This window comes from Apodemus sylvaticus, chromosome 3 (assembly GCF_947179515.1).
Source record: "Apodemus sylvaticus chromosome 3, mApoSyl1.1, whole genome shotgun sequence".
NCBI classification, from domain to species: domain Eukaryota; kingdom Metazoa; phylum Chordata; class Mammalia; order Rodentia; family Muridae; genus Apodemus; species Apodemus sylvaticus.
In genome coordinates this window covers 74,862,424-74,880,912 of record NC_067474.1, presented here as the reverse complement: position 1 = coordinate 74,880,912, position 18,489 = coordinate 74,862,424, and the positions used below count along the sequence as shown (strand labels likewise).

Below are 18,489 nucleotides of genomic sequence, written 5' to 3'. Positions count from 1 at the left end.
TGTGCAGGCATGTTCATGGTCAAGGTTGCCCTAAGCGTCTCTGCAGCCCATGGGCCTGCCTGAACCAGAGGTGCTGGGTTAAGGCTTTCTCCTTCTCCTCTCTCTGCACCTTGCAAGCCCTGGCATCCTCTCTCAATAGCCCAGATGGAGCCCAGTCCTCAGAGCAGCCAGGCCTGCTCAGTGTCCTCTTGGTACAGGGAGTTAGTTGTATACTAGCTTGGCCAAGGGTCAGATAGCACCGGAGTCTTGGAGGCCCAGGAATATGAGGCCAGGATCTGGGAGGGGCTTCCCAATGCATAGGAATACTTTCCTCAGACGTAAAGGATATGGTCTGTTCTAGGAGCCCTGGATGGTGTCGCCAGAGACAGACAGTGGCTTTGTGGGCTCAGAAACCAGCATAGTGTCACCCTTCACTCAGACCCCAGAGCACCGGCTCTCCCACGTCAGGTATTGTATCCCACCTGGGACATCTTGGAATCTAAATGTCTGATGTAGCCCAGAACAGGGGCCAGTGGTCTTAGCATCTGCACACCCTCACATCATGCCCAGCGATGGGTCCCTTTCCTATCATACTGACAGAGCCTCAGAGAGCAAAACTGACTTCCTGAATATCACTCAGCTTATTCACAACTGTTGGGAGATGGATTTTTCCTAAACAAAGGCAGGAGTAAACGGAGTGCATCGACGGAGCAGTTAGGGAGGTGGTGTGAGATGACAGATCTGTAGAGCATCGGGGTGGCAGGTGGAGAGAGACCAGAAGGAACTCCAGTGAAAGCCGAGGGCAGGCGCGGAGCTCTGCAGGAAAGGGAACCTGGCGAGGCCACCCTGGTGACTGACAATCCTCAAGGTGGGGCATTGGCCGCCTGGAAGCCCACTTGGCAACTCAGGTGTGTCCGTGAAGAAAGGTCTAGGATTGTCAGGAATGGGTGGAGCTTCAATCCTTCCCTATATGGCTGACAGGTGCACTGTGACGCACATGGCAGAACAGGGAAGCCACAGATGAGGCTGTCCTCAGTCCTCAGATGTACTGAGAAGCTGGAGATGTGTGGCCCTAAGGCTGCGAGTTCAAGCCTTCGCACCCGGAGGGGCCTGGGCACTGTGGCTTGAGCCCTTTCTGTCTAACCTGTGTCTCTCCTCCCCTGGCCTCCAGCACTCCAGGGCCATCAGCTCAGCACCTCACTGGCTCTGTGCCTGGTGAAGGAGCCTCCCATCCCAAGGCCAGGGCTCCCCTGGTTCCCAGAAGAGCCACTGAGGCTGCCATCCCCAGAAGCCGAGCCCAGCAGCGTCTCTCCAACCTGAGCTCTGTCCAGAGAGGTGCACAGAGCTGCCGCCTCGAGGAGACACCAGTGGCTAAGATAGGTGAGTGGGGAGCTGGGAAGCTGCGCCCGGCCTTCGAGGGACCAAATGAAGCATCGATTGACAGGCAGCCTTGTGTTGTAGGTCAGGATGTGGGATACTGTGGGAGTTCACCACAGTTAGGGAAACGATGGGAAAGACACCTCAGTTGGTGAAATGCTTACCTCGTAGGCGCGAGGACCTGAGTTTGATTCCCTAGAACCCAAGTAAAAAGGCAAGCGAGTGCCACTTGTAATTCCAGGGGAGTCAACACATACACGCACACGCACATACACAGAGACACAAACACATATATACATGCACAAACACACATGCACAAACACACATGCACACACACACAAACACATGCATATACATGCACACATATGCACACATACAAACATGCATATACATGCACACACATAAACACACATATACATGCACACACAAACATGCATATACATGCACACACAAACATGCATATACATGCACACACATGCACACACACACAAACACGCATATACATGCACACACATGCACACACACACAAACACACGCATATACATGCACACGCACACACACACAAACACACGCATATACATGCATGCACACGCACACACACAAACACACATATACATGCACGCACACGCACACACAAACACATGCATATACATGCACGCACACGCACTTGCACACACACATACACCTTCCCACCTCCTCTTCGCACATCACCCCTCCCTTTAGTTGAAGCTCCCAGGCTCATTTCTGCTGCTCATGTCGGCCTTCCTCTGCCTCTCCAGCCGTTCCCAGGTCTGAGTTCAAGAGACAGAAGCAGACTTCCAAACAGCTCCTTCCTAGTAGAACAACCAGCCCCGACTCTGCCCGAGCTCCCACAGCTGCCTCCACGCCCCATGGATCAGCAGAGAGCACTGCCAACCTCCTCCTCAACCGGACAGAGCGCGAGTAAGTGCATACAGCCTGGGCAGTCCACCTCTCTGCAAGCAGAGGAGCTGACGGCCATGCAGTGCTCCTAGCTTACACATTCAAGGTCGCCGTGCTGGGGCCAGATGCGCCTGGGTCTTGCTTCCTAGCTCAGTACTGCACTACGGGACTTCATTGGTACTGATGTCAAGAGCTCTTGTTTAGCTCCTGGGAGATGATCAGCAGGTGCATCTTTCTGACTCTCAGACCTCCCCACCCCACTAGCCCTGTCATGTAACATCTGCATTCCCGGTCAATATCAAGCTACATGGGGCCATGCCCCTGTAATTCCAACACCAGAGAGGCAGAGTCGGGAGGATTATGGGCACCATACAGGCTGGGACTAGATTGTGAGAGCCTATCACCATTAGGCAGCTTTCTGCCAAGCTCATTCCTTGATTGAATAGAAGCCCCTCTGTTACTCTTGGAACACACTGGGAATGAGGCTGCCCCGGCCAGTACAGTCATGTCTGTTGCTGTGGCACAGTTCTGACCAGCAGCTGTTGTTCTGTGTCATGGTTGGAACTGAGTTTGTCTACTCCTGAGGTCTGTAGACCCGAGTAGTTGTGTGTGTGTGTGTGCGTGTGTGTGTGTGTGTGTATGTGTAGGAGAGATGGAAGGTGATAGAGGCTAGCTTAGAGAATAATGTATAACTATGTGAAGGCTCTTCCTGAGGACAGTGAGGGACTTTAAGTAGCAAAGTGGCATATCACTGTTGCACTTTGTAAGCTCCCTGGCTGCCACTGGGGTCGGTACAGAGGCCAAGAAGGCTGCATCAACAAGGGAAAGGTGACCCTGGACTCTGTTGTGGTGGTATGTTGCTGTGCTGGTGTACAGTGGGAATCAGTGGTCACTGATTCTCAGGCAACTAAAGTGTTAGGTCGGGAAGCCCAGGAGCCTGCCGGATCCAGCCAGAGGACAGATGACACCCAGGCTGTGCTCCAGGTCCCAGCATAGGAAGCCAAGCTGGGATTAATCAGTTGCTGGGATCCCCTGCTCTCCCGCAGCTACCACAGCCCCTGGGCTTTGCCTTGGAAACCCCAGCAAGCATCTCCCTGGGGATCACCAAGGAGACCCACGCTCAGTGCACACACAGCTTGCTCAGACATGACCAGAGCACGATCCCCAAGCCTTCCTGGGCAGTCAGCACACAGGTCATGTTTGCAGGGAGCACGGAGAGTGCGGGGATCCTGAGGGGAGTCCCCAGCCTGGGTACCTCACACAGAATGGCTTCAGAGCCCACCTCAGCTCAAATGATGACTATGCCAAGCCCAGCATCCAGTGGTGTTCTCTGCATGCGGTGTGTGTTGGAATGTCGGCTGATTTGTCCTCGGCAGTGCTGGCAAAGCCCATAGGACGCTGCAAGCTGATGAGGCAGGGGTCTGGCAGGCCAGGATAGGCGATTTTACTCCCTTTGGGCAGAAGCTGGGCCTGTATCTAGAGGTCTCACGGGGGTCTAGCGGGCAGCCTTGCTGACACCTTTGTCTCCCAGCCTGCTTGCACCACAGCACCCTCGTGTACCCTAGAATCCTCATCTCTCTCTCTCCTGAAGCCTGAATTCAGGAATGCTCCCCAGCGTCGGATGTGTCTGGGCCTATGGGATGGGATGTTTATCTTGCCTGCCTGTGGGTCAGGGCTGGGGAGGCTAAAGCAGGCACAAGGCTCTTCTGCTGGGAATAACCACGGACTGTAGGAATATCTGCAGGAATAGGAGCAGAGAGCCCTGCTCAGACAGTTATAGCTTCTGAGAGGAGGTCGCCGTGGAGGCAGGGCAGCCCTGTGTGCTAGGGTCTTGCTATGTAACTCAGGCTGGCCTTGAACTTGTGGTAATCCTCCTGCCTCAGCTTCCAAACCAGATCCAGTGGTTTGTATTCTGTACCTAGTCACTATCTTGAGAGGCTGAGCCTGCATGCTAGGAGGCATGTGACATGTGGAATCCCCAGATGTCCTTGTGGAATAGGAACTCAGAAAGAAGTCAAGGTGTTCCTGGACTCTACAGCCTGATCTTGTGTCTGCAGACATAAGCCACCCCGCCCAGGAAACGCTGGTGTTCCGATAGCTCTGTTCTTTGCTCAGATGATCTTGTTTTTGTCTGTTCGCCACTCCAGCCAGGCCATCAAGGATCTGCAGGCGGAGGTGTCACGGCTCCGCCTACAACTGGAGGACAGCCTGCACCGGCCACGCCCAGACAGCCCAGCTTCTGCTTTCAACCACTCCACCACCCAGACCCAGGAAAAGCTGGTGGAGTCCTCACCCTCCTGGGGCCCCCACTATGGCAGGTAGAAACCCCACCCCCACCTCATACATCTGTCCGCTACAGAGTTAGCCAGTCTCTGGCTGTATGGGCACAAGGACTCACACACTGCACTCTGCCCTCCTCCCCAGCATGGTCACTGGTCCCTTCTTATACTTTTCTCTTTACATGTATTTAGTTTATGGCGGGGGTGCATAGATGCTAGGGTATCTGTGGAGGCTGCCTCCGAAAACTCATCCAGTGACGTCATATCTCTCTTCCATGTTGCTAGTAAATCCACAGAGCAGCTGTCTGGGGAATCTGATGGTGTAGAGCCAGCTGAACTGACGGGAAGACGTCGAGCCAGGTCCTCCTCAGTGCCTCGGGCTGTACCCAGACTGTTCCTAAGTAAGTGGCCAGAGAGCAGAGACCGGGGCTGGTTTCCAGGATCCTAGTCAGTGTGTTGACTCCGGTCAGGAGACCTAGAACAGCCCGGAGAGGCCTTCCGTTTGTCTGTATGTTTGGAGCTATTGTGCTCTAGGACAAAGCACATCTTCAGTCCTAGCCCCTTAGACTGCCATTACCATGAGGGATGGCACTGAGGGCTTTGCATAGATGGTCACCCTCCTCCACTGCAAATGGGACCCTGCAGTGGGCTGTGCAGGTTCCTCACTGGCAGAGCAGAGCCATGGCGTTTGTCCCTGGCCAGGCTGTCACCTGCTCTGAGCAGATAAACTGACAGCAAACCACATAGAAACAGCCGCCTCTGCCTCTTGGGGTTGCTGCGCAGGCACGCGATAGCTACACGCTTCCAGACGGAGATACTGGGAATCGCTTCCAGGCAGAGATGCTGGAGCTTCCCTTGGTCCCCTGGGAAGACTCAGGGCCCAAAGGCCAGGGGTCATCCTGAGCCCCGTCCTGACCCATGCGCACTCCTCCATGCGAGCCTCTCACCTGCCCCCTCTGATGCTCCCTTCCCACCACAGGTTCTCGATCTCAGTCGCCTGCCCCTCGGCTATCAGCTGAGAAGAGCAGAACCTTTGAAGAGCATCCCCAGGCTGCACAGTGGGGAACAAGACCACTGAGCAGCTCGGAGCAGAGGGGAAGAGTCTCCTTCCGGGGTCAATACACAGGTGAGCTGTGCACACTCAGCGAACAATCATAGAGCCCCATCCTCAGCCCTTGGCTTATATTCAACACGCACACACACACACAAAGACACACACACACATACATGCATATGTACACACACATATACACAAACATACACACACATATGTACCCAACACACACATATATATACACACACACATATAAACACATATACACAAACGTATATATACACACACATGTATACACATACACATACACACACACATATATACACACATATGCACATACATATATACATACATATATACACACACATACACATATGTACACACACACATATATACACACACATATACACACACATATATACACATATACATACACACACATATATACACACACACACATATACACATACACATATATATACAGACACATATATATATACACATATACACATACATACACACATATATATATACAGACACATACACACACATATATCTTATACACATGTATAAACATGTTTGTGTGTATGGGCACATGTGTGCATGATGCATGTGCTTGTGTGTCCTCATATGTCTACTGTCTTTCTTGCTCACTCTATTACCGATGCAGTGTCTCTGTCTGGGTCTCTATGGCTGTTAGGAAACACCATGACCAAACAGCAAGTTGTGGAGGAAAGGCTGTTCATCCCCAAATAACGATGAAAGGAAGGAAGTCAGGACAGGAACTCAAGCAGGGCAGGAACCTGGAGGCAGGAGCTGATGCAAGACCAGGGAGGGGTGCTGCTGACTGGCTTGCTCCTCATAGCTTGCTCAGCCTGCCTCGTATAGAACTCAGGGCCACCAGCCCAGGGATGGCCCCACCCACCGTGGCCTGGGCCCTCCCGCATCAATCACTCACGAAGGAATGTGTTATAGCATCATCTTGTGGAGGCATTCCCTCAGTTAAGGCTCCTTCCTCTCTGATGACTTTAGCTCAAATTAAGTTGACACAAAACCCAGCAGCCAGTACAGGCCTGACCTCTGACTGAGCCCGAATCTCACCAATTCAGGAAGTTCAGGTGGCTATCTTGCCCTGGGTTTCTGTCTCTCCCGCTCACCCCCTGCCTCCTGAGTGCTCGGATACAGGTGGTCGCTGTACCCACCCTCCTCCTTTCATGTGAGTGCCAAGGATCCAATCTCTGGTCTTCACCTGGGCATCGTAAGGACTTTATCCACTGAGTCATCTCTCCAGCCTTTGTCCTTGTTTTTTGTTTTGTTTTGTTTTGGCTATGGTTTTCATTGTTGTTGTGTTTTTGTTTGTTTGTTTGTTTGCATCTTTGTCCAGTGGGACTTGAGGAGCTCAAGACCATGCTGGGACCAGCCAGATATCCTAGTAGTGTTGAGAGCTTTCCGTTGGCTGTCCAGTACATTGTCTGTCCTTGACACTGTTCCAGACACTGGCCCTATGACGCCCCCCTTTCCAGCTGTTTAGAGCCCAAGGAGAGACGCTCCTGATCCCCCAACTGAGCCTAGGGCGAGGACGAGACAGTGCTGACTCCTAACTCCTGACACTAGCTAGTCCCAAGGTTTCTGCCTCTCCAGCTTCTGCATCCTGTGGCTTCTGCCCTAATCACCTCCATACCGCAGGAAATGGCAGCTGCTTCTAGAAGCAGAGATGCACCAAGGAGCCAGGAGAGGGCACCAGTGCACAAGCATCTGTGTTCTGTGTGTATGTGCACACGTGTGTGCAACGGGTACATCTGTGGGTTTGTGCACTCACATGTGCACAGGAAATAGGCAGAGAGGAAATAGTAACACCAATGAAAGAGAAGAGAGATTAAAGCAGACCCAAGTCCACACAGGTCTCAACACTGATCTTTCTGGATTCTTCTCCAGGCCAGGAGTACCACATTCTGTCCCCAAAGGCCGTCCTGAAGGACAGCGGCACAGCCTCCTGTCCCCGCTGCCAGCCCATTCGGACCCAGGACACAGGTAAGAGACAGCATTTTGTTCAGCGGAGGCTTGAACCTCTCCCTATTGGGAATTTGTATTAGAGCTGAACGCGGACTGTCTTCTGAGAGGAAGGTAATTTGCTCAGGGGCACACAGCTTACAAGTGGTAGAACCAATCTTTGAACTCAGGTCTTTATGCTCCAGAGCACTGGGCCTTCCCCACCATGGGTCGATGTCCTGACAGACTTTCCAATTCACTCATTCACTCCCTAGCTCAGTGCCTACCAATATTGTCTCCAAGGAGTCAGCATCAAAGCAGAGTGGTCAGGGCAGCCCAGGGCCAGGGTGTGGGAGTTCCCAGAGTGTGTGCTGGACAAGTGAGGCCTGGAAAGCCAGTGGGCAAGTGTGAGGCTCAGGCAGGGGCCGCACTGGGTATCTGCAGCCAGTGATCCCATGACCCTCCACTGACCCTGGTTTCCCTGTTCTGGGCTCCCATGAATACACTGAGGCTGTCTCAAAGGCAAAATCGGCTTGTCATCTGGAGGGCCCCCGGGCCTGAGATCAGATGGCAACTTCCCTTGGAGCCTCCGTTTCCTCCACTATAGAGGGGTGATGGGCAGAGTAGCTAGCCCATTGAGCGGCTAGGCACAGTGGGGTGATGCCTAGAGTCCTTAGCAGCTAGCATGCGGTTAGTGCCTGCTTACACCGCCAGGGTTACTGCATACAGTCTCCTCCATCAGCCAGCCTGGTGGTCTCTGCAGGGGACCCAGGTCTGACAATAGAGATGCCAATCATTGTTTGCAGACCTCCCTCCCTCTCTCTCTTCCCTTCCAGGCAGTGCTGTCTCTAGAGAGCCACAGGGACCGTCTGCCGCTGACACCCTCCGCTGTTCCCTGTGTGGTGAAGTCAAGTCCTCAGCTGAAGCAGATGGCTCCCACTTAGGCCCCTCTGGTAGGATTGAGCATCTTCCTCCAGTCATGGGCTTGGCCAGATCTTGGGGATGCTGTAAGCTCAGCTAGAATGGAACAGAGGAGTTACATCCCAGAGGGATGCACTCACTCCGTAGGGTGGTCCTCCACTGCCCGTCAGCCGCAAGCGAAGGGGTGGCTGGCTGACCCACCATGCTGGCTGCATCTGCCCTTCTCCTCACGCAGTGTCTCTGTGTCCTTCCTTCCCTTACAGAGAAAAACACACCCAAGAAACCTGCACCTTCCACCCCCAGCCTCAAGCGGAAGAACCGGCAGACGGGCTCGCCAGTGCAAATGGCCCCTGGACTCTGGTACCTGGCTGCTGCACCCCCAGCCCCAGCACCACCAGCCTTGGCCTACGTCTCCTCAGCTCCCATCATACCTTATCCACCACCCACTGTGTGAGTCTTCCCCTCCAGCTGCCCCAAGCTACCTGAGTACCTGAGAAAATCAGCATCCCTCCGTCGTGTCAGAGGGCTGTGAGCCATGGGTAATGCCGCCCTGTAACGTGTCCATATGGAGAATGGAATACAAGCCTGCATTCTTGTAGTCACTCAGCAAACTCTTACAGGACAGTCTGCTGGGTGCTTGGGGACCCGGTGGTAAACTAGACTAGTGAGAGGGCCCTGTCTCTGTAGTTATAGCTTCCTCAGGACCTAGAACACTAAGCCATCTTCCTCTCCTAGAGAGTGAGCCTGTGTGTATGTATATATGTATTAAGGTGTGTGTGTGTGTGTGTGTGTGTGTGTGTGTGTGTGTGTGTGTGTGTATAAAGTAAGCATAGTTTCTAATTTTTTTCTACCTTCTTTCAATTGCCCCTCATTAGTGGAACGGTTTTGGGTTTAAGAGTGTTGAGTGTACTCCATCTTCCCTGCCCCCGGCCCCAGCCAACTCCCACGCCTGTGTTCATATGCAAAGCCATCACTAGGAGAAAACCAATTCGAATGTTTTAGTGTTAACCAAAGCTTGCACCTCTAGCACCCTTGACTTAGGTCAGATGGTTTTGGGCTTGGGCACCAACTACCAAGAGGTGGAGAGTGGGCGTGGCAGCCTGGTGACATTTCAGGGGTGGCTGTGCCAGAATCCCTTCTCTTATGACTGCTGTGGCTGAGGCAGAGGACTGCTTTAAGCCTCAGTTTCTCTGTCAGTTCAATGGGGGAGTGGCTCTACTAGGTCCTAGTGTGTGAGGATTAAGTGAGACACTATCAAGGACCCACTTGGATATTTGTGGAGTCTGCATTGTGACTCCAAGAAATGTCATGACTGACTAAATGGAACCTTAGCCATTTCCCTGAACCCCTTTTCTAGTCCTAACCGTCACCACTGCTACCTCTCAGCCTCAGTTTCCTCCACTGCAAAGTGGGTCTGCTGGGATGCAATGTTACCAATAGCTAGTCCGCCTCTGTGGTTAACGGGGTGGTAGCCTTCTCTGTGGCGGCTGATGCCAGCAGGAAGAGAAGCCCAGGGCACCAGCAGGCCTGAGGGGCCAGGCCTGAGGTACATTTCTTCTGCCTTCTTGCTTGAGTCTTGGTGGCTTCTTAGGACCAGCCTTGCCTGTGTTCAGACCCTGGCTCACGTGGTACAGACGGATGGGCACCTGCCATGTTTCCTGTCCTTGGGCAGGGGAGGCTTGGTGTCATTTAGCAGCCCGATGGGTGCCTCAGGGTTCTCTACTGTTTTCAAGGCAAATCTTTACAGTCTGGGCCTGGGGATGAGCTCACCAGGGTGTGGTGGCCCCAAGGAAAGGACAATTAAGTGGCCAGCAGTCCAAGAATGACTTTGGGCTGTTCACTTTGGCTCTCTGGCCTGTTTCTTCTTCTGACAAACGGATGCTCAAGATGATGACATCAAGGGTGACCAGTAGCCTTAGTGCTTCAGGCATTGTTAGAACAAACCACACCTCAGGTTTCTCCTGTCTGCACAGCAGGACTGAGCTCCCACCATGGTTGAACTAGAAACTGCAGCTGTGCTGTGCTGCCACCTGCTGGCCAGATGCAGCCCTGCAGCTGACTGAGGCTCTGTAATCCAGTGCCTTCAGCATCTGCCCAGGAAAGCTTGGACCTCAGAGGCCAAGCTGGCCCTCCTGTGAACTGCAAGTATGGAAGCCACAGAGAGCCCAGGTTTTCCATCAAGAAGGGGGTGTGAGCTGCTCTGCTACCCCCAGGACGCCCAGTCATTCCCTTTGGTGCCCTCCATCAACACCTGCCACTTGCAGATTAGAGAAAGGTTCCAGATACTGAATTCCATTGCAGCTGCAGCGTGCACACACTAGGGTGGTCTGGGTGCTCTGTAAGTGATTGCTATGTCAGAGGATGGTGGGAACTAGTTGTGCCTACGCCTGCTCCAGGGCAAGCACTCATACATATTCTCTCCTTCATCACTGTCAGTTTGTTTGTCCACACAGGCCTTGTACAGGAGAGGAAACAGAGCAGGATGTACTGTAGCCATGGAACCCCTAGCCCTACACTCTTACCAGAGCATATGCTCTTTCTTCCCTCCCCAGGTACTATGCAACCCCAGCACCTACCTCAGCCCAGACAGCTTCCCCACAGGCTGCTCGGGGACCTCGGAGAACCCGGCACTCTGTCCATCTGGGTCTGAATGACCTGGAGGAGCTGCAGGCCGCACTCAGAGAGGCTGCCCGGGCCGCTGAGAACGTCCGCTCCACCAGCCGTCAGCTGAGCCGCTCCCTGTCTGCAGACCTGCGCCATGCCCGTAGCCTGCGAGGTTCCTGCCTTTTCTGACCCCCCCTGGAGACTCTTGAGAGGCAGCCGCCGTTGTTTCCCAGTCAACAGTCTCCTGGTATCGCAGATGGCTGGAAAGATGTCATCTCCCCCTCCCCAGGAGTGCCACGTGCCTGGTCCATGTGGCGTATTTAAAATGGAGAGACACTGGCCTGGTCAGGAGTGGTCGTGAATGTCCAGGAAACCAGGACAGCCTGACAGATGTAGTGACCATAGCTCCTTCTGTGAGTCCGAGCCTCTGAGGCTCTCCTCAGTGTCCCCCTCTTGTGTGTGTGCTTCCGCAGCTAATAATATGGCTCTCACTGGACAGAATGTCTTCACACTGGGGTGCTAACTTGAGCTTGGACCTGTCTCAGAAGGCCAGAGAGGACAAGAAAAGGCTAGGGTCATTTTTGAAGCATTTTTGGTCACTGCCTGTACTAGCCACTCTGAGGCAGACATTGTCAGGGAGAACTGGTTAGGGATTTTGTTCCTAGTAACTAGTGGGCAGGGGTAGTACTTGGGGACCCGTAAATGTCTTGGGACAGAGGCCTCTGATGACACATGCCCAGCTCTTCTGTGGATACAGAAGTTTTTCCCATGAGCCCACAGAGTAGAGGCTGCCCATGTAGGGCCAGGAAGCACCCAGCAGCCTCAGACGTTCCCACTGTCTATGTCTTTGGATTTTGTTAGCATCCTCTAGAGAACCTGCCAGGCCCTGGCCTGAGGCTGAGAGACCTGGCCAACCCCCCTTTCCCCTGTCCCATAGCAGAGTGACCTCAACATTTCTGGGATGTGTGTGTCTTATCACAGATTGTTTATATATTTGAGGCATTTAAAAATCTATTTTTGTTATAAAAGCAAATGAAAGAAAATAAATAATGAACTTAAGAAAGGGAAAAGAAATCCCCAAAGCTACCTGTGTCTGTGCTGTGTGCCGGGAGCCTGTAGTTTCTAAAGACGAGGGTGCGGGCAGGGAAGTGGACGCCCAGTTACAGTCTCCCCCAGGGTACTTGCTACATATCATTCCAGAATCTGCCCGCCCTTCTGCTGACACCTGCCTCTCCGGCTTTTCCCCGTCCTTTGCCTGGAGTGGCCGAATGAGCAAGGCTTGAATCTCCAGGAGGAGCAAGACCTGAATCCCCAGGCCAGAAATGGGGAGAGACACTCAGCAGGAAGTGTCTGACAAGCCCCAAGCTAGAGTCTCCTTCCCGGGCAGATAACGCCCTGTGCCTGTGGCTGGCTTGGCTCTGGGCAACGTCTGTGATTCACTGTGCCCCCAGTGCATTGGCTCTAATCCGCATGAGGTGCCTTTCCCATTTCTGTGACACTACAGTTGACAAAAGCTAATGAAGGGAGGAGGCTCGTGGGTGAGGAGGGGCACGGTCACCATGTCATGCTGCATCCGGTCGGGACAGTCGTAGGCTTAGCACACAGATGAACTGTGGGTACTCAGCTCATTTTCATGTTGTTAAGTGGGGGACCGCAGCCCAAGGAACGGTGCTGCCTGCAGTCAGGGTGGATGGCTCTCTCTGGAAATGTCCTCACAGACACACACGGAGTCTGTCCCCTAGGTGACTGCCAAGCCAGTCAAGGGTAAAGATGATCTCGGACCCTGAGTTTGCCACTGAGCCGACTGTGCCTCAGGAACTCTGGTCGCAGCTGTGAGATCGATGTCAGCTGGCCTCTCGGGAAGCATTGTCATCTCACAGTGCCCCACACGGGTACCCTGAGGATTCTCTCTAGGGACACCCAGCCCCTCTAGCCTGGGCCAAGTCTGCCGTGCCACCTTGCCTTGGCCTTTTATACTGCGATCACGTTAGTGTGTTGGACATGCGCCTTTCTGTCTCCCAACTCATCTCCCTTCCAGGGCTTAGAATGGCACTTCAGAAGTGAAGGCCCTGGGACAGGAACTGCACACCGGGGTTCCCCACCCCCACTCACTGCTGCCTGGGTCTTCTGCCTTGTCTTCCCCAAAGGTGCTCTACGGTTTGGGGATTATAGCTAGAGCATCAGGTTCGATCAGTTCCTTCTAGCCTGACTCAGATGCCCCTTCCAGGAAGCCCTCAGATTCCCTGGGTGGGGCTTATTGGACTTAGCCTCTATAGGAAGGGAAGGAGAGGGAGAGAGGGAGGGAAGGGGTAGGGAGGGAGGGAGGGAGGGAGAGAGAGAGGGAGGAAAAGGATGGGAGCAAAGAAATGATATTGACTGTTTCACCAAAACTTTATTGTTGCAAAGACAGAATCAAGTGCACAGGGGTGGGGTTGGGTGGGGTGGGCATGGCGACAGCCCAAGGAGTTCAGAGAGCTGCCTGGCTTTCCTAAGGGTCCTTCTTGGTCTCCTTCTCCAGTTCAAGCTGCTTCTGCTGCTGACTGCACTTATCCTAGAAGATATCAGGGAAGAGAGCAGAGTGACTGGGTTGGGGTATACTGAGGCAGGAGGCTTGCTTCAAGTTGCAGGTTAGCCTGGGCTGCAGGGTGAAATGCAAAAACAAAATAAAACAAAGCAGAACAAACAGAACAGAATGAAAAACCTGGCAAGGTAGGTAAGCCTGAAGGGTAGTTCCAAGTCACTCCCCAGAGCCCATGAGAGGACGGCTGTCATGAGAGAACGGTGAAAAGGACGCGGTCACAACCGTCCTCTGACATCCACACATAGCTTGTGGCATGCTTGTGTGTGCTCTCTCTCTCTCTCTCTCTCTCTCTCTCTCACACACACACACACACACACACACTAGCAATGAATACTATTTTTAAGGTGGGGTCAAGGGGACACGTTGTTTGGCCAGAAAGGGCAGGGTAGTGTCAGCCAGCTGTATCTTAGATCTACCATGGCTCCTCTGGAGTCAGAACAGTGGCTGTCAGCCTTCATAAATACTGTGACCCTTTCACACGGTTTCTCGTGTTGTGCTGACCCCAACCATGTTTTCATTGCTACTTCATAACTGTAATTTTGCTCCTGTTATAAATCCTAAGTATCTGATGTATGGGATATCCGACATACGGGGTTGGGTTGTGACCCGCCCTTGAGAACCGCTAGTCTAGGGCAAGTCGTTCCTCATCTCTGAGCTCCATCTTGTTGACCCCATTGACCGCCACAGGGCAGCCGGCCACACGGCAGGCATTTTCCGAACACTTCTGTCCGCAGGTGCAGGGTGAGTCTACCGGCCCCGCTGGTCGGGAGGTGGGGAAGGCAGGCTGTGAAAGGGCTCAATTGCAGTGTGTGTATGCAGGCCCGGTCCCCCTGGGAACCCGGGGTGGGGGTGGGGCTGGTGACACCAGGAAAGGCTCAGGTGACCAGACAATGGAGTCACAAAAGTATCTCTCCAACTAAGCGCAAGCGGATCGGTTGTTCCTATGGCCTCTGCTGGGGGAAAGCTAAAGCTGAGGCGGCCTCTCCCTCAGCACAAGTTTACACAGAGCAGCAAGACGACTCTGCGGGTCATCCCTGCCTATCAAAGCTATCGGCCTTGTTGGAGTTGATGCGGCACAGAAGACGTCAATCACAACTCCTGCTAGCATAGGTAGTGAAAACAAAGAACAGGGAGAAACCTGGGACCCTGGCACCTGCTGTCCCCTCAGTCACCCCTCCTGGTCTTGCCCCTCGTCCTCCACAGTCTTTCCGGGATCTCCTGCTTAGCCTCACCCACCTCAGGCTCACTGCCCATCTGTGATCTTGGTGAATCTCGGCTGGGACAGTAGGCAGGAGAGCTCGCAAGATACCTGCCTCGCTGTGCTGCTTCAACCAGAAGCTTGCCCTCTCTGAGCCTCTAGGGTCACTGAAAATGGGACCGCTGCCAGGGAGATGTCATTCAGCCTCTCCATTTACCTTTCTCCAGTCAACAAATACGATTTCGGATTCATCCATGCGCATGTGTTTGACAGCCTTCTGGAATATTTCCCTCAGCTCTGGGGCTAAATCTGGCTTTTTAGCTGCAAGGGAGAAGGGGGCAGGGGTGTTCTGGGTAAGGGTCCAGCAGATGGGGGCGGGGCAGGTAGGGATGTGGGATGTGGGTGGGGGACCAAGGGTAAGGCCCAGTGGAGCTGGGGACCAGGGCTGCGAGGGGCCTACCGTAGAAGGACAGCCCCTGTTTCTTCTCATCCTTCGGGTCAAAGGCAAACATGAAGGCCCCGTGTTTCTTCAGCACTATCAGGTGAGCAAGAATTTCTACTCCTCCTTCTGAAGGAGGAAGGGCTTTGTGAGTCACTAGAATGATGCTGTGGTCCCCATCCCCAAGGTGAGGAAGCTATGGGCAAACGCCGGGCTCCCTGGGGCTGCCACTCTCTCAGCCTCTCCATTGGATGCAAGCCTCAGGATGGAGCCTTAGAAAGGACCCTTGGTGGTGGGGTGGTGGGGTGGTGGGGCACAGTTAAAACTTCCCCTTAAACATTGAACCATCCCCTGGGGGGGGGACGATTAAAAGCTAGGGAGTGTCTGATCTCCAGCCTTCCTATGTGCTGTCCCTGGTGGCATTGGGTTGCGACTGAAGTCATTGCCTTCCCAACCCATGGGTTCCCACTCTGAGCTCACAAACAATCATAAAGAATGGTTAAGGGGGGACTGGCCTGGGAGCTGGACTCCGGTTTGAAATCTGCTTCCACTTACAAGCCTCAGAGTGACCTAACAGATCTAACCGCCCCGTTCTGCTTCCCCCCTCAGACCCTTGCAATGCCTCCCGGAAAGCAGTGCGTTCACACCCTTACCAAACTTGGAGATGGTCCCATTCTCTCTCTGGAATCTCAGATGGGTGGAGTTATAGACACACTGGTCATCTCTAAAAAGCCAAGAGAAAGTGGGCAACTGAGAGAGAGGTGATCTGACCAGCAATGGGGGTAGGCAAGGCAGCTGCCCTCATTCCTGAAGGTGGTTGGGAGGCCAGGCAGAGGCAGTTGGCCTGGGCCGGGATGGGCTGCAAGGACTCACATGGTCAGAAACTCCAGAGCCTCCATCGTGTCGTTTATCAAGTTGGGGGTAAGGTAAAAAAATACCGTCTGCAGCTTTTGAACATCCTGCTTGTACTTGAGGTTTTGGAAAGCCGCGCCCATGAAAAACCATTTGCCAGAGAGCTGGGGAGAAGCAGGCACACAGAGGGTCAGGGCTTCCAGCGTGGACCTCGGCGGTCAGCCGTGATGAGGGGCAGGCAAACTTCTGAGCCACACATGGGAAGACTGAAGCTCCAGGTGGGGATCCCATGGGCACCTCAAAAACCAGCCATCCTACTGCTCTGTCCCCTACTGAGAGAACTCAGAGTGAAACTTCTGGGTTTGGAGGCAGGGGGATGCCACCAGAGTCTCCAGGAGACGGAAGGAAGAGCAGTACCAGGAGCCCAGAGATGAACACAGACATCAGGGAAGGGAAAGCCCAGAGGAAAAAGTAGCCTCCTGTGATACTCAGGTCCAGGCCCCGGGCAGGCACTCACCCAGCTCAGGGTCTCATTGGTGATTGGCGTGCCTATGGTGATGTTGGCATGTTCTGCATTCTGAGCTTCTAACAGCGGTAGGAGGCTCAACACGGCAAGAAACACGTGCAGCGCCATGCCCACGACACTCAGAGGCACCAGACCCGGGAGGAGCTAACTGGTGGCGGGAGGGTGCAGTGGCTTTTATAACACAAAGTGGGAAGGGCATGGGACTGCAGCCAGGGGGCTGGGGAATTATGGCACAATCTCACCAGCACTTGGGAAATGTCTTGCGCAAAATGTTCCCTCAAGCCAGCTTTGTGCAGCTCCCAAGGCCCGCCTCCCAGACACAGGCTCCCGCCCTACAGTTGCTTGGAAACCAGAGTGGCTGATTGATGGTCAAGGTGGGTACAAGGCTAGCCTGAGGATGTTTAGATCCCACCCCTCTCCTATCCCAAGGAGCACCTAGCAGGAGTGACACCTACGCATAAGTCAACCCCGGAGGGTGTCATGAAGAGGTCCCAGGTCAGGGTTCATAGTGCACTTAGAAGACACTTACGGGGTCAAGTTGAGGGCCAAGAACAAAGACAGATTAGTTTCCAAATGAGTGAGATGTTCCTGGGGACCCCTACCCAGTCCTAAAGGCAGCCAAGTGCCCAACAAAGAGGGGTGAATCTGAGATGAATTCCTAGCTCAGCAAACCTCTCAGTATCTTCATCACGAAAGGATCTGCCTGTGATAGCTGTGTTGTTCAGAGTCTGTGGCCAGCATCCGGAAAATATCTGCTTCTAGTCTCAGCTGAGGCACAGAGTCATTGCTTAGGAGCTTGAGATGACAGTGAGCTGTTTCAAAACTCCAACAGCAGCAAAAGTATTAGAGCGCGCCCACAGTTTCGTGGTCTACCCCTGTGTCCTCTGTAAGTTCTCACGCTTCAGTGTAGCCAGAGTTATGCTTTTAATTCCTAACTTGTCATCCACCTGCTGTATTCTTATTTCATGAGACCCTTCCTTTAACCTGTGGCATTTTGTATTGTATGTTTCCCCTCGTGATAAGTGTCAGAGCAATGTATTACCTTTTAAAATTACTCTACCAACAGAAAATAAAACAAAACAAGAGGGGAGCCACCTCCAGTATCATGTGTGTGAATGTTTCCAGTGGCGCTATTTAAAGTAGCCCCAAACTCGAAACTGTTAAGTGCCTACCACCAGGAAAATGAGAAATGAATGCGTTGTGACTTTTCATGCAAGAACCAGGTGTTGCTTAGCAACAGAAAGAAATGAACGACCGATAGATTTGACAATACAAATGAAACTCGACATAATTGCCAGCAGATAGCCCAGAGGTGGGATTGCATGAGCGTTCTAGAAGACTCCGACTAATCTGTAACGATATTAATCAAGTCAGTGACAGTGATCACTTAGAGCAAAAGAAAGAGGCCACAGAGAGTCCCGAGAGTGCCCTGCAGGAGCCACAGAGAGTCCTGAGTGCAACCCTGCAGCAGAGTGTGCTGTTCAGGGCCTAGGAGAACTGGCTGAGCCGGAGACTGGGAACATGTGTGCTTTGTTCCATTTATTCAGTCTTAAGAAAGTTTATCTCCTCTCAGGAGAGAAAAGGCATAACCATGAGAAGTCCAAAAGCTCCAACAATATGTTCTGTCTCAATTTAGCAATGCACCAGAAATCATAATCTCTGCATTTGTGCCTCTCTGTTCTCTCTCTTACACACACACACACACACACACACACACACACACACACACGCACGTGCACACACTTGCACACACTGGCAGATTTGTTAGA

At 53.1% G+C, this 18,489-nt stretch overlaps 2 protein-coding genes across 6 annotated transcripts in view; one reads left to right on the top strand and one right to left on the bottom strand.

The window, feature by feature from the left end:
- Positions 1-12,198, top strand: part of Akna (AT-hook transcription factor) — a 47,668-nt gene extending 35,470 nt beyond the window's left edge. For all 5 annotated transcript variants that reach the window (XM_052176621.1, XM_052176622.1, XM_052176618.1 and 2 more), the window contains 10 exons: positions 341-447; positions 1,151-1,359; positions 2,136-2,298; positions 4,425-4,595; positions 4,842-4,957; positions 5,536-5,682; positions 7,546-7,641; positions 8,436-8,552; positions 8,784-8,970; positions 11,073-12,198. In XM_052176621.1, coding sequence (XP_052032581.1) covers positions 341-447; positions 1,151-1,359; positions 2,136-2,298; positions 4,425-4,595; positions 4,842-4,957; positions 5,536-5,682; positions 7,546-7,641; positions 8,436-8,552; positions 8,784-8,970; positions 11,073-11,313 — 1,554 coding nt within the window. In that variant the 3' untranslated portion in view covers positions 11,314-12,198. The remainder of the gene's footprint in view (positions 1-340; positions 448-1,150; positions 1,360-2,135; positions 2,299-4,424; positions 4,596-4,841; positions 4,958-5,535; positions 5,683-7,545; positions 7,642-8,435; positions 8,553-8,783; positions 8,971-11,072) is intronic.
- A 1,298-nt stretch (positions 12,199-13,496) lies between these two features.
- Orm1 (orosomucoid 1) lies at positions 13,497-16,880 on the bottom strand. The gene is made up of 6 exons (XM_052176617.1): positions 16,712-16,880; positions 16,216-16,358; positions 15,996-16,066; positions 15,364-15,471; positions 15,121-15,224; positions 13,497-13,675 (listed from the first exon to the last, which is right to left on the bottom strand). The coding sequence occupies exons 1-6, from the start codon at positions 16,826-16,828 to the stop codon at positions 13,613-13,615; spliced, it is 606 nt and encodes a 201-aa protein (XP_052032577.1). The 5' UTR covers positions 16,829-16,880; the 3' UTR covers positions 13,497-13,612.
- Positions 16,881-18,489: the final 1,609 nt, after the last annotated feature.

Coding starts and splice junctions, on each gene's coding strand:
- Orm1 (XM_052176617.1), bottom strand. CDS start 16,828: ATGGCGCTGCACGTGTTTCTTGCCGTGTTGAGCCTCCTACCGCTGTTA. Junction 16,067..16,215: donor GCTCTGGAGTTTCTGACCAT/GTGAGTCCTTGC, acceptor TTGGCTTTTTAG/AGATGACCAGTGTGTCTATA. Junction 13,676..15,120: donor TATTTGTTGACTGGAGAAAG/GTAAATGGAGAG, acceptor GATATCTTCTAG/GATAAGTGCAGTCAGCAGCA.